This window comes from Macaca fascicularis, chromosome 3 (assembly GCF_037993035.2).
Source record: "Macaca fascicularis isolate 582-1 chromosome 3, T2T-MFA8v1.1".
Lineage (NCBI taxonomy): Eukaryota > Metazoa > Chordata > Mammalia > Primates > Cercopithecidae > Macaca > Macaca fascicularis.
In genome coordinates, this window is record NC_088377.1 from 193,716,688 (window position 1) to 193,729,396 (window position 12,709).

The 12,709-nt window shown below is 48.5% G+C and overlaps 1 protein-coding gene across 1 annotated transcript; it reads left to right on the plus strand.

Annotated features, from left to right (window-relative positions):
• The first annotated feature begins 1,250 nt into the window (after positions 1-1,250).
• Positions 1,251-4,388, plus strand: LOC135969975 (uncharacterized). The gene is made up of 3 exons (XM_074036535.1): positions 1,251-1,264; positions 2,453-2,588; positions 3,155-4,388. The coding sequence occupies exons 1-3, from the start codon at positions 1,251-1,253 to the stop codon at positions 4,052-4,054; spliced, it is 1,050 nt and encodes a 349-aa protein (XP_073892636.1). The 3' UTR covers positions 4,055-4,388.
• Positions 4,389-12,709: the final 8,321 nt, after the last annotated feature.

The following is a 12,709-nucleotide window of genomic DNA, read 5'->3' on the forward strand; positions in this document are numbered from 1 at the left end:
AAAAAAGAAAAAAAATCGGCTGGGTGCCATGGCTCACGCCTGTAATCCCAGCACTTTGGGAGGCCAAAGCGGGTAGATCACCTGAGCTCAGGAGTTCAAGACCAGCCTGGCCAACATGGTGAAACCCCATCTCTACTAAAAATACAAAAATTAGCTGGGCACTGCGTAGGGCGTTTGTAATCCCAGCTACTTGGGAGGCAGAAGCAGGAGAATCGCTTGAACCCGGGAGGCGGAGGTTGCAGTGAGCCAAGATCACGCCACTGCACCCCAGCCTGGGTGAAAGAGCAAGACTCTGTCTCGAAATAATTAAATTAAATTAAATTAAATTAAAATTTTAAAATTAGCCAGGTGTTGTAGTGCATACCTGTAGTCCCCACTACTTGGGAGGCTGAGGTGGGAGGATCACCTGAGCCCAGGAGGTCAAGACTGCAGTGAGCCAAGATTGCACCACTGCACTCCAGGCTTGGCAACAGAGTGAGACCCTGTCTCAAAAAAAAAAAAAAAAGAAAAAAGAAAAAGAAAAGAAAAGAAAAAAGAAAAAGAAGCCAGGCGCTGTGGCTCATGCCTGTAATCCCAGCACTTTGGGAGGCCGAGGTGGGCAGATCACTTGAGGTCCGGAGTTCGAGACCAGCCTGGCCAACATGGTGAAACGCTCTCTCTACTAAAACTACAAAAATTAGCTGGGTGTGGTGGCAGGCACCTGTAATCCCAGATACTAGGTAGGCTGAGGCAGGATAATTACTTGAACCTGGTAGGCAGAGGTTGCAGCGAGCCAAGCCTGGGCAACAGAGAGAGACTCCATCTCAAAAAACAGAAAAGGAAAAGGAAAGGAGGAAGAAACAAAGAAATGAAGGAAGAAAGAAAGAGAAAGAAGAAAAGGGAGAGGAGAGGAAAGGGGAGGGGAGGGGAGCAGGGAAGAGAGGAGAGGAGAGGCTGGGCCCAGTGGTTCATGCCTGTAAGCTGAGGTGAATGGATCACCTGAGGTCAGGAGTTAGAGACCAGCCTGGCCAACATGGTGAAACCCTGTCTCTACTAAAAATACAAAAATTAGCCGGGGGTGGTGGCACATGCCTGTAATCCCAGCTACTCAGGAGGCTGAGGCAGGAGAATCACTAGAACCTGGAAGGCGGAGGTTGCAGTGAGCTGAGATCGTGCCATTGCACTCCAGCCTGGGCAACAGGGCAAGACTCGGTTTCAAAAAAAGAAAGAGAAAGAAACAAAGAAAGAGAAATGCCTCCCCAAGGTGACAGATGAGCGAAGCCAGGTGAGAAGTCTAAAGAAATTCAAGTACAAAGGCCCTCTGACAAAAAGGTCTTGGCAGAAACGTGGTCAGTGCGCTTGCTGCATTGAAACTGCTCCTGTAAGCCAGGGATCCTATAAGGTAGGCCTTGAATTCCATGGTGGGGAGCTCGGTTAAGACCCCCACGATAGGCAGGAAGGCAGCTGGAAAGAGCAGTTCTGCCATTCTTCCGGATATATTAATGAGCCATGATGGGTCGTCCTGGTGGACCTCTGGAGTCTGAGCTGGGTCCACGTTTGAGGTCTCCCACTTTAGTGACCCTGGGAAAGTTACTTGAGTCTCCTCATTTGAATAGCCAAGGGTTTCTCGTGTTTGATGCCAAATGCCTTGGGCGGGGATTGGCTCCAAACCTCAGCCTCATCAGTCAGTCAATTTATCCTCACATTCAAGAGCAGCCATTTACAAAACGAGTTCAGAAAATTAAAAAAAAAAAAAAAAAAACAAATTTTAAATCGTTAGAATACTGCATAAACAAACTAGAAGTAGGCCGGGTGCAGTGGCTCACGCCTGTAATCCTAGCACTTTGGGAGGCCGAGGCGGGCGGATCACCTGACATCAGGAGTTCGAGACCAGCCTGACCAACATGGAGAAACCCCGTCTCTACTACAAATGCAAAAATTAGCTGGGCGTGGTGGTGGGCGCCTGTACTCCCAGCTATTTGGGAGGCTGAGTCAGGAGAATTGCTTGAACCGGGGAGACGGAGGTTGCAGTGAGCCGAGATCGCGCCATTGCACTCCAGCCTGGGCGACAGAGCGAGACTCCATCTCAAAACAAACAAACAATAAAAACAAAGTAAAAGTAGATTCCCCAGGCAAAGCTGATAATATTGCTGGGATAATCGACTTTGTCACTACAGTCTCACTTGGTACTTTAAGAAACTCCATCTTGATCCTAGGTCTGGGTTGATCTGGGCGTTCCTGCTAATTTTGTGTTTTAAAAACCTAAAGCAATAAAAATGTTGATATTGACATTTATCATTTTTATCCTCGCCCTCTGCCTTGTTTTGCTGGGAGATCTGTTCCACTTGGCTGAGTTTAGAGAGGGCGGGGAAGCGGGGGAGAAACCGAGGCGCAGGGTGGAGAAAGGGAGAAAAGCCTTGCAGACTGAACACACGAGAAAACCTGGAGAAGGGATTCGCTGTGCTTATTTCAGGGAAGAAAACCGAGAAGTGAAGCACAGAGGGGTCAGGTTCCGGGAGCAGCGGGAAGGTTGCAGGGGGCCCCAGGGCAGGTCGTGGAACTCAGGCAGCGGCACTGGGGGCCCAGTTCAGGCCGCAGGGTGCAGCCGGGCAAGACCGCTCGGGCTGCCGAAACGGGAGGAGATCAGAAAAAGGAGAGACATGGAGAAAAGGAAAGGAACAGGAGCAACACTCGGGAGGGAAGGAAAGAGACCGAGACAGAGGAACACCCGCAGCCGAGCAGCCAGCCCGGCTGGGCGGGGAGAGGGGGCTGCGGAGGAGGCGGGGCGCCAGGCGGCGCGAGGCCAATGAGAGGGCGGGCCGGGGCGAGGGCGGGGCGCTAGGCGACATGAGGCCAATGGGAGGGTGGGCCGGGGCGAGGGCGGGGCATTAGGCTGCGCGAGGCCAATGGGAGGTCGGGCTGGGTCCTCTGGGCTGAGGCTGGGTGCCAGGCGGCGTGAAGCCAGTGGGAGGGCAGGTTGGGGCAGGGGCGGGGCCCCAAGCCAATGGAAGGGTGATACCGAGGGGGCGGGGCGCCAGGCGGCGAGAGAGCCAATGGGAGGCAGAGTCGGGGACCGCGGGCCGTGGGCCGCCCCGCGAGGGGAGGGAGACCCGGAAGGCGGTGGGGGCGGGGAGTGGAGCTGACAACCTGTCAAATCCACTTTGGGACGAACTAGGTCACGCGCTTCCCGGGCCGGGCACCCCCGCCCGCGAGGCCCGGCCGCGGTTCCTTCCTCTTCCTGCCCGCGGCGGTGGGGGTGGGGCGGGCCTCGGGACACCTGCCTCCGCCGCCGGCCGCCGGCCTCGTGCGGCTTCCCGGGCGGCTCCGCCTCGGCCGTACACCCCCGGCCCGCTCGCGGCGGGTGGAGCCGTGGTCCCGCGGGCTCAGTCGCGCTGTCTCCCTGGACACTGGGAGCCCCGCGCGGCCTCGCGGGCAAAACCTCTGGACTCCCCGCACCCCCGACCGTCTCCGCGCCGCTCCTTCTCGCGCGCGACCGTGGACTCGTCCCCGAGGGCCCGGGTTGGCAGAAGCTGCGGGGGCCGGGGGCGCACTACTTGGCGCGGAAGGGCCAGCGGCGGGCGGAGGGATCCCCGGCCGCGGGGTGAGCCGCAGGGAGGGGTCGGGAGGAGCCGCGGGGGAGAGTCGGGAGGAGTCGCAGGGGGGAGTCGGGAGGAACCTGGCGCCCGCACCCACGCGCGCCGTGGTCACCTGTTCCCCGCGGGAGCCCGGCCGCGCTCGGGGGGAGGCACGCTCGCAGCTGGGGCTGCCGCTTTGTGCCCGTGGAACCGCGGGGAAGGCGCAGCGCTCTCGGGTCTTCCTGGCGGGTGGTCCTGCACTTTCCCACTCTCTGGTACGGACCGCCGCGATCTGTTTCCAGGCAGAGGAAAAGACGTCAAAGACTCAGACAGAAGGCAGCGTGAATCCAGGGCCCGGGATGCAGGGTTTGCTGGAACGCCAGCCGGTGCGATCGCGCCCCTGGGATTCCGCTTGGCCCGCGCGTCCATTTCCCTGCACGGTGGACTCAGTAAAGCCGGATCTGTCCAGCGCTTACAGCGTGGAGGTGGAGGCGGACTAATCAAGCAATGCTCTGTTATTATTTCTACCCATCCCCTTTTCTCCATGCTAATTTGCTTAGAACTTTAACGTCGAATGGACAGCAAATGTCATGTTGTTTAATTTTCACTCCTTGACCGTTATGTTAATTTCTCTCCCGAACAAGGTGACGCATTGTTTTAAGTAACAGTGATCAACTCATGTACTCTTTTTGCAAATTGTATGAATTGAAGGGTAAAATGTGGGAAAACGCTAAATTTGAATGCTAAATTTGAACATTTGACACAATATTTTGAAATGCTTCTTTGCAATATTATGGCATTTCGGAACAGATTAAAATATTTCATTTTCAGACATTTCTTCGGTCAACAAATACTTCTTGAACGTTTATATGCAAAGCAATGCATGTAACATTTTCATTGCTTTACAAGTGTATTTATCAGTAAAAGAATTTTGTTTTAAATTCTAGCCTTCATTTAAATGTATTTTAGTTATCACATTGGGAAGAAAATAAAATATTACTGTGTACGGAATGTACAGACATGTTTTTATATTTACAAAAAATAGTCATTAAGAAAGAAAATATGGCCGGGTGCTGTGGGTCACGTCTGTAATTCCAGCATTTTGGCATGCCGAGGCAGGCGGATCACCTGAGGTCAGGAGTTGGAGACTAGCCTGACCAAAAAGGTGAAACCCCGTCTCTACTAAAAATACAAAAATGAGCCGGGGCGTGGTGGCGGGCGCCTGTAGTCCCAGCTACTTGGGAGGCTGAGACGGGAGAATTGCTTGAACCCGGGAGACGGAGGTTGCAGTGAGCCAAGAGTGTGCCACTGCACTCCAGTCTGGGCAACAGAGCGAGACTCCGTCTCAAAAATACATATATACAGGTATCTATATATAGAGATATCTATATAGATATATAGGTATATACAGATTATAGTATATATAGGTGTCTATATATGGATGTATATTCCTTACATTCAACATAAGAATGAGCTTATTCATAATTATCTGTAGTATTATTGCACTTGAAGAACTACCATATTGATTACATTTATAAATACTATTTATAAGTATTGAAATAGAAATATTTTAAGTAGAAATTAAATGCAAACAAAGCAACAAAAAGAGGCCTTTCATACATGGTTATTGGCTTTTCACTGTAGCCAGTTCTTACTGCCAGCTAATTTTCCAAAGGGAATCGTTGCTTTCTGTTTTGACCAATTGGCAACCTATACAGTGCTAGAAACTCTTAGCCCTCATTGGGTGTATAAATATATATCTTATTTCAAATGTTTTGTTATCTATTCCTACTGGAGGTTGTTTTCTTCTCTCTCTCTTTTTTTTTTTTTTTTTTTTTTTTTTGTTTTTGAGACGGAGTCTCACTCTGTCACCAGGGCTGGAGTGCAGTGGCAGCATCTCAGCTCACTGCAACCTCCGCCACCCGGGTTCGAGCGATTTTCCTGCCTCAGCCTCCTGAGTAGCTGGGATTACAGGCGCCTGTCACCACGACCAGCTAGTTTTTTGTATTTTTAGTAGAGATGGGGTTTCACCATGTTGGCCAGGCTGTACTCAAACTACTGACCTCGTTATTCAGCCGGCGCTGCCTCCCAAAGTGCTGGGATTACAGTCATGAGCCATCGCGCCTGCCCTCTTTTTTCTTTTTCTATTTCTTTTCCTTTTCTTTTCTTTTTTTTTTTTTTTTTTTTTTTTTTTTGAGACGGAGTCTCGCTCTGTCGCCCAGGCTGGAGTGCAGTGGCCGGATCTCAGCTCACTGCAAGCTCCGCCTCCCGGGTTTACGCCATTCTCCTGCCTCAGCCTCCCGAGTAGCTGGGACTACAGGCGGCCGCCACCTCGTCCGGCTGGTTTTTTGTATTTTTTAGTAGAGACGGGGTTTCACCGGGTTAGCCAGGATGGTCTCGATCTCCTGACCTCGTGATCCGCCCGTCTCGGCCTCCCAAAGTGCTGGGATTACAGGCTTGAGCCACCGCGCCCGGCCTCTTTTCCTTTTCTTTTCTTTTCTTTCTTTCTTTCTCTCATTTTGATCTTAATACCCACTAAAAAGATAAAACTACGAGTGTTTTTCTTCAGATCACGAGATTGTCAATAATAGAAAGTCAACACTGCCAAATCATGAGAATGAATTGCATATCATTGTACAAAAAATGAATACTGGAAATTAGCTCCTAGATCTATTATATTACCATAATAAGAAAAACTAAAGAATTAAAAAATCTAAACAAAATGCAATCCTAAATTATGCTGCAGCCAGGCAAGGTGATTCACACCTGTAATTCAGCATTTTGGGAGGCCAGAGCCGATGGTGTCTTGAGCCCAGGAATTGGAGACTAGCCTGGGGAACATGCCAAAACCTCATCTCTACAAAAAGGAAAAAAGTACAAAAAATTAGCTGGGCGTGGTGGCACATAGCTGTAGACCTAGCTACTCAGGAGGCAGAGGCAGGAAGATTGCGTGAGACGGGGATGTCGAGGCTGCAGTGAGCCATAATGGTGCCACTGCACCCCAGCCTGGGCAACAGCCACACCCTGTCTCGAAACAATAACAACAAATTCATCTTGCTGCATTTCAGTATTTTTAACTCGTTTAACATAGTGTAGACAGTTTTGATGTGATGTGTCACATCTTTTTTTAACATCTAATTTCTTTTTTTTTTTTGAAATGGTGTTTCGCTCTTGTTGCCCAGGCTGGAGTGCAGTGGCACAATCTCTGCTCACTGCAACCTCTGCCTGCCGGGTTCAAGCAGTTCTCCTGTTTCAGCCTCCCAAGTAGCTGGGGCTACAGGCGGCTGCCACCACGCCCGGCTAATTTTTGTATTTTTAGTAGAGACAGGGTTTCATCTTGTTGGTCAGGCTGATCTCGAACTCCTGACCTCAGGTGATCCACCCACCTCGGCCTCCCAAAGTGCTGGGATTTTAGGCGTGAGGAGCCCAACCTTAACATCTAATTTCAGAAGAAAGCTAACTCTTTCCGTTCTTCTTAAAGATGAAAATTAGAAATATTCTGCCTTAATTATTTCTTTTTTCTTTCTTTCTTCCTTTTTTTTTTTAGAGACAGAATCTTGCTCTGTTGCCAGGCTGGAGTGCAGTGGCATGCTCTCAGCTCACTGCAACCTCCGCCTCCTGGGTTCAAGCAATTCTCCTGCCTCAGCCTCCCAAGAAGCTGGGACTACAGGCTAGCGCCACCAGGCCCATCTAATTTTGTTTTTTTTTTTTAGTAGAGACAGGGTTTCACCATGTTGGCCAAGATGGTCTCGATCTCTTGACCTTGTGATCCACCTGCCTCGGCCGCCCTAAGTGCTGGGATTACAGGCATAAGCCACCATGCCTGGCCTTTGCTTTAATTATTTCTTCTGTTGTATTCCCTGCTAGCAAACTTTTGGAATAGATTTGGGAAATTAATTACCTTTATAAATGGAGTTACTATTTTGTCCAAACGTTTCATGTATAATTCTGTAAGGAAGATTTTTATAATTCCCTACCCAAATGTCTTGGCACAGTTTTATTTCTTAGTCGGTAGTGAATTTCCTAGACTAGGATGAAAAAGCAGGAAGTTTTCTTACTGCTTTTGGGGAGGAGGGTGGGTGGCTTTACCTTGGCAAGGACATTCTCATGGCAGCTCAGCCTGGACTCTGTGGTTGAAAATTCAGCTCGAACCCAAAGGGGTAGAATATTTTGTGAATGGGAAACAAATATACCTTGAGTTAGAGGTTACAAATCAGTGGTCACAGATATGTATTGTTTGTCTCTACAATGTCTAGACATTTTTAAATTAGTTTCCAAGATTTAAAAAATAAGAGATTTCAGGGTTGGCCATGGTGGCTCACACCTGTAATCCCAGCACTTTGGGAGGCCAAGGCGGGTGGATCACTTCAGGTCAGGAGTTTGAGACCAGCCTGGCCAACATGGTAAACCCCATCTCTACTAAAAATACAAAAAATTAGCTGGGTGTGGTGGCGTGTGCCTGTAGTCCCAGCTACTCGAGAGGCTAAGGCAGGAGAATCACTTGAACCCAGGTGGTGGAGGTTGCAGGGAACTGAGATCTTACCACTGCACTCCAGCCTGGGCGACAGAGCAAGACTCCACCTAAAAATACCAAAATTAGCTGAGTGTCGTGGTGGGCACCTGTAATCCCAGCTACTCAGGAGGCTGAGGCAGGAGAATCGCTTGAACCCAGGAGGCAGAGGTTGCAGTGAGCCGAGATCGCGCCACTGCACTCTAGACTGCCACAGAGTGAGACTCTGTCTCTAAAACAAACAAACGAACAAAAAAACCAAAGAAAAAAACAAAACCAACAAAGCCCAATGAGAACAGCAGCATGTTGGAAAAGATTCCGGGTTTGCGGGAGGCGGAGTTTGCAGTGAGCTGAGATCCGGCCACTGCACTCCAGCCTGGGCGACAGAGCGAGACTCCGTCTCAAAAAAAAAAAAAAAAAAAAAAAAGATTCCGGGTTTGTTCAGATGGGCTGTGCGTTACGATGATTGTGAGTAGTGTGAAGAAATAGAACAATTCTGTGAAATTGCATTTAGTTCGGATCTACATGCATTGATAGAGAAATGTTTAAATAAAATGTATATCTTTGGTTGGGCACAATGGCTCACGCCTGTAATCCCAGAACTTTGGGAAGCCAAGGAGGGTGGATCACGAGGTCAGAAGTTTAAGACCAGCCTGGCCAACATGGTGAAACCCTGTCTCCACTAAAAATACAAAAAATTAGCCAGGCGTGTTGGCAGGCGCATGTAATCCCAGCTACTCAGGAGGTTGAGGCAGGAGAATCGCTTGAACCTGGGAGGCGAAGGCTGCAGTGAGCTGAGACCGCACACTACAATCCAGCCTGGGCAACAGAGTGGGCCTCTGTCTTAAAAACAAAAACAAAAAAAAGTGTATCTTCATATAAAGAAATGCTTATGAGAAGGTTTTAATAAAATGGCCTAATACCATATGTTAGATGAACAAAGAACCATGAAATAAAACTATGTATAAAAACACATTTAGGAGTTAAAAGATGGTGTCAGTTCTTTGTTTTTTGTTTTTTTTTCTGAGACAGAGTTTCACTCTTGTTGCCCAGGCTGGAGTGCAATGGCGTGATCTTGAGTCATTGCAACCCCCGCGGTCCGGGTTCTAGTGAGTCTCCTATCTCAGCCTCCTGAGCAGCTGGGATTACAGGCGTGTGCCACTACGCCCAGCTAATTTTTGTATTTTTAGTGGAGACAGGGTTTTCCCATGTTGGCCAGGCTGGTCCCAAACTCCTGACCTCAGGTGATTTGCCTGCCTCAGCCTCCCAAAGTGCTGGGATTACAGGCGTGAGGCACCGTGCCCAGCTGGTGTTAGTTTTTTAATTAATTAAAATACATTTAAAAGGATAGAATAAAAGGGCAGAAAATATGGCAAAATCAAAGCGGTTATGGATTTCCAAAAATTTTTCTAGTGACATGTTGTACGTACACAATCAGGGAAGAAACTAAAAATCAAACTGAGCATGTGCTTATTGAGTTTTAATTCCATAAAAGAAACAAAAAAATTATACTGTAGCTACAGATGTTACTGTCTCCAGATTTCAAAAATGTTTTCCAACTATCTCAAGGGGACTGGGCAAGAGAGAACAGATGGCTGAGCATAACCTACTCCCAATGCTAGAGAAGTAAATCAAAGTGCATTTCATACTGATGCTACCTCAGTAATACCGGCTTTGAGCAGAGAAGGATGGTGTAAATCGCTTTCCCCCACTGTAACCCTTAAAGCCCGCTCGTCCCCCAGCTTTGTTTGAGGAAGGATAGTTTGTGATCGATCAACAGCATCTAGGAAGGGATGTTAGTTTGCTAGGGCTGAGGTAACAAAGTGGCACAGACTGCATGGTAGCAGAAATGTACTTTCTCTTGGCTCTAGAGGCCTAAAGTCCAATATCAAGGCATTAGCAGGGTTGGCCTCTCCTGGGGGCGTCTCAGCTTGTAGATGGTGTCTTTGCTTGTGTCTTCACATGGTTTTCCTTATGTGTGTGTCTGTGTCCTGATCTCCTCTTGTTATGAAGACACCAGTCATATTGAATCAGGGCCCACACTGAGAACTTTTTTTTCTTTTTTTTTCAGACAGGGTCTGATTCTGTCGCCCAGGCTGGAGTACTGTGGCTCCATCATGGCTCACTGTGGCCTCAACCTCTTGGGCTCAAGCGATCCTCTTGCTTCAGCCTCTCAAATAGCTGGGACTACAGAAGTGTGCCACAATCCCTGGCTAATTAAAAAAAATTTTTTTGACTGGGACGGTGGCTCACGCCTATAATCCCAGCACTTTGGGAGACCGAGGTGGGCAGATTACCTGAGGTCGGGAGTTCTAGACCAGCCTGATCAACACGGAGAAACCACGTCTCCAAAAAAAAAAAAATTAGTCAGATGTGGTGACACATGCCTGTAATCCCAGCTACTCGGGAGGGTGAGGCAGGAGAATTGCTTGAACCTGGGAGGTGGAGGTTGCAGTGAGCCAACATTGCACCATTGCACTCCAGCCTGGACAACAAGAGTGAAACTCCATCTCAAAAAAAAAAAAAATTTTTTTTTTTTGGCCAGGCATGGTGACTCACACCTATAATCCCAGCACTTTGGGAGTCCGAGGCAGGTGGATCACCTGAGATAACAAGTTCGAGACCAGCTTGACCAACATGGCAAAACGCCTTCTCTACTAAAAATACAAAAATTAGCCAGGCGTGATGGTGGGCGCCTGTCAACCCAGCTACTCGGGAGGACCCCTTGACCCTGGAAGGTGGAGCTGAGATGATGCTACTGCACTGCAGCCTGGCTGACACAGCAAGACTCCGTCTCAAAAAAACCAAAAAAACGTATAACAACAAAACAAATTCCAAACTGCATTGACTTTTTCTACAGCAAGGAAATTTTGATGTGAACCAAAGAATTCTTCTTTTCATTTTGTAGCAGGCTCCAGTCCCTTTTGGAAAAGGTGAGGGTATATATAATGAATAAATAAATAATATCACTGTATTTTGCATTGGCAGAAAAAAATCTGCATGTGCAAGCAACAATCTTTTCCTTGTTTCAATATTAAATTGCTTACTTGGACTAAAGTAAACCTTTAAAAGTATAAAACTGCTTGGCATTCGTATCAGTTAGCGTAAATTCAAAGGAAATCAATCAGCATAACCAAGTGACATTGAGTCAATGTTGATTTTTCTCTTCTACTGGACTTATTTATTTATTTATTTATCTTTGAGACAGGGTCTTGCTCTGTCACCCAGGCTAGAGTGCAGTGGAGCGATCCTCACTTACTGCAACCTTCACCCTCAGCTCAAGTGATCTCCCACCTCAACCTCCCAAGTAGCTGGGACCGCACCGCCACCATGCCCAGCTAATTTTTTTTTTTTTTTTGAGATAGAGTCTCGCTTTGTCCCCCAGGCTGGAGTGCAGTGGCGCAATCTTGGATCACTGCAACTTCTTCCTCCCGGGTTCAAGCCATTCTTCTGTCTCAGCCTCCTGAGTAGCTGGGATTACAGGCACAGGCTGCGATACCCGGCTAATTTTTCTTTTTATTTTTTGGCAGTCAGGGGACGGAGTTTCACTCTTGTTGCCCAGGCGGCAATGCAATGGCGTAATCTCGGCTCACCAAAACCTCTGCCTCCCGGGTTCAAGCCTCCCAAGTAGCATGGATTACAGGCATGCGCCACCACACCCAGCTAATTTTGTATTTTTAGTAGAGACGGGGGTTTCTCCATGTTGGTCGGGCTGGTCTTGAACTCCCAACCTCAGGTGATCTGCCCGCCTTGGCTTCCCAAAGTGCTGGGATTACAGGCATGAGCCACCGCACCCAGCCACTGGGCTAATTTTTTGTATTTTAGTAGAGATGGGGTTTCATCGTGTTCCCGGGCTGGTCTTGAACTCCTGAGCTCAGGCAATCTACCCACCTTGGCCTCCCAAAGTGCTAGGATTACAGGGGTAAGCCACCACGCCGGGCCAATTCTTTGTATTTTTAGTAGAGATGTAGTCTCACCATGTTGCCCAGGCTGGTTTGAACTCAAATGATCCATTCTGTCCTCCCAAAGTACTGGGATGTACTGGTGTGAGTCACCGCTCTCGGCCAAGACTTCTTTTATTTACACTTCATGGGAATTATGTTTTGGAGATGCCTAAGGCACAGAAAAATTAAATGATGCTGTAGACTGAATTGTTTCTCTCCTACCCATTCATGTGTTTAACCCCTAACACCCAATGTCACTGTATCTAGAGACAGGATCTTTAGGAGGTAATTAAGGTTAAGAGAGGTGCACTGGAAACCCCGTCTCTACTAAAAAATACAAAAAACTAGCCGGGCGAGGTGGCGGGCGCCTGTAGTCCCAGCTACTCGGGAGGCTGAGGCAGGAGAATAGCGTAAACCCGGGAGGCGGAGCTTGCAGTGAGCTGAGATCCGGCCACTGCACTCCAGTCTGGGCGACAGAGCGAGACTCCGTCTCAAAAAAAAAAAAAAAAAAAAGAGAGGTGCACTGATCCTAGCCCCCTCTCTCTACCACGTGAGGATACTTAGAGAAAGTGGCAGCTACAAACCAGGAAGACCACTCTTGCCAGAGGCAGCAGCTGCAGGCACCTTGTTCTTGGGCTTCCTACTCTCCAGAACTGTGGAAATAAATGTATGTTTATTTATTTGCAGACAAGGTCTCGCTC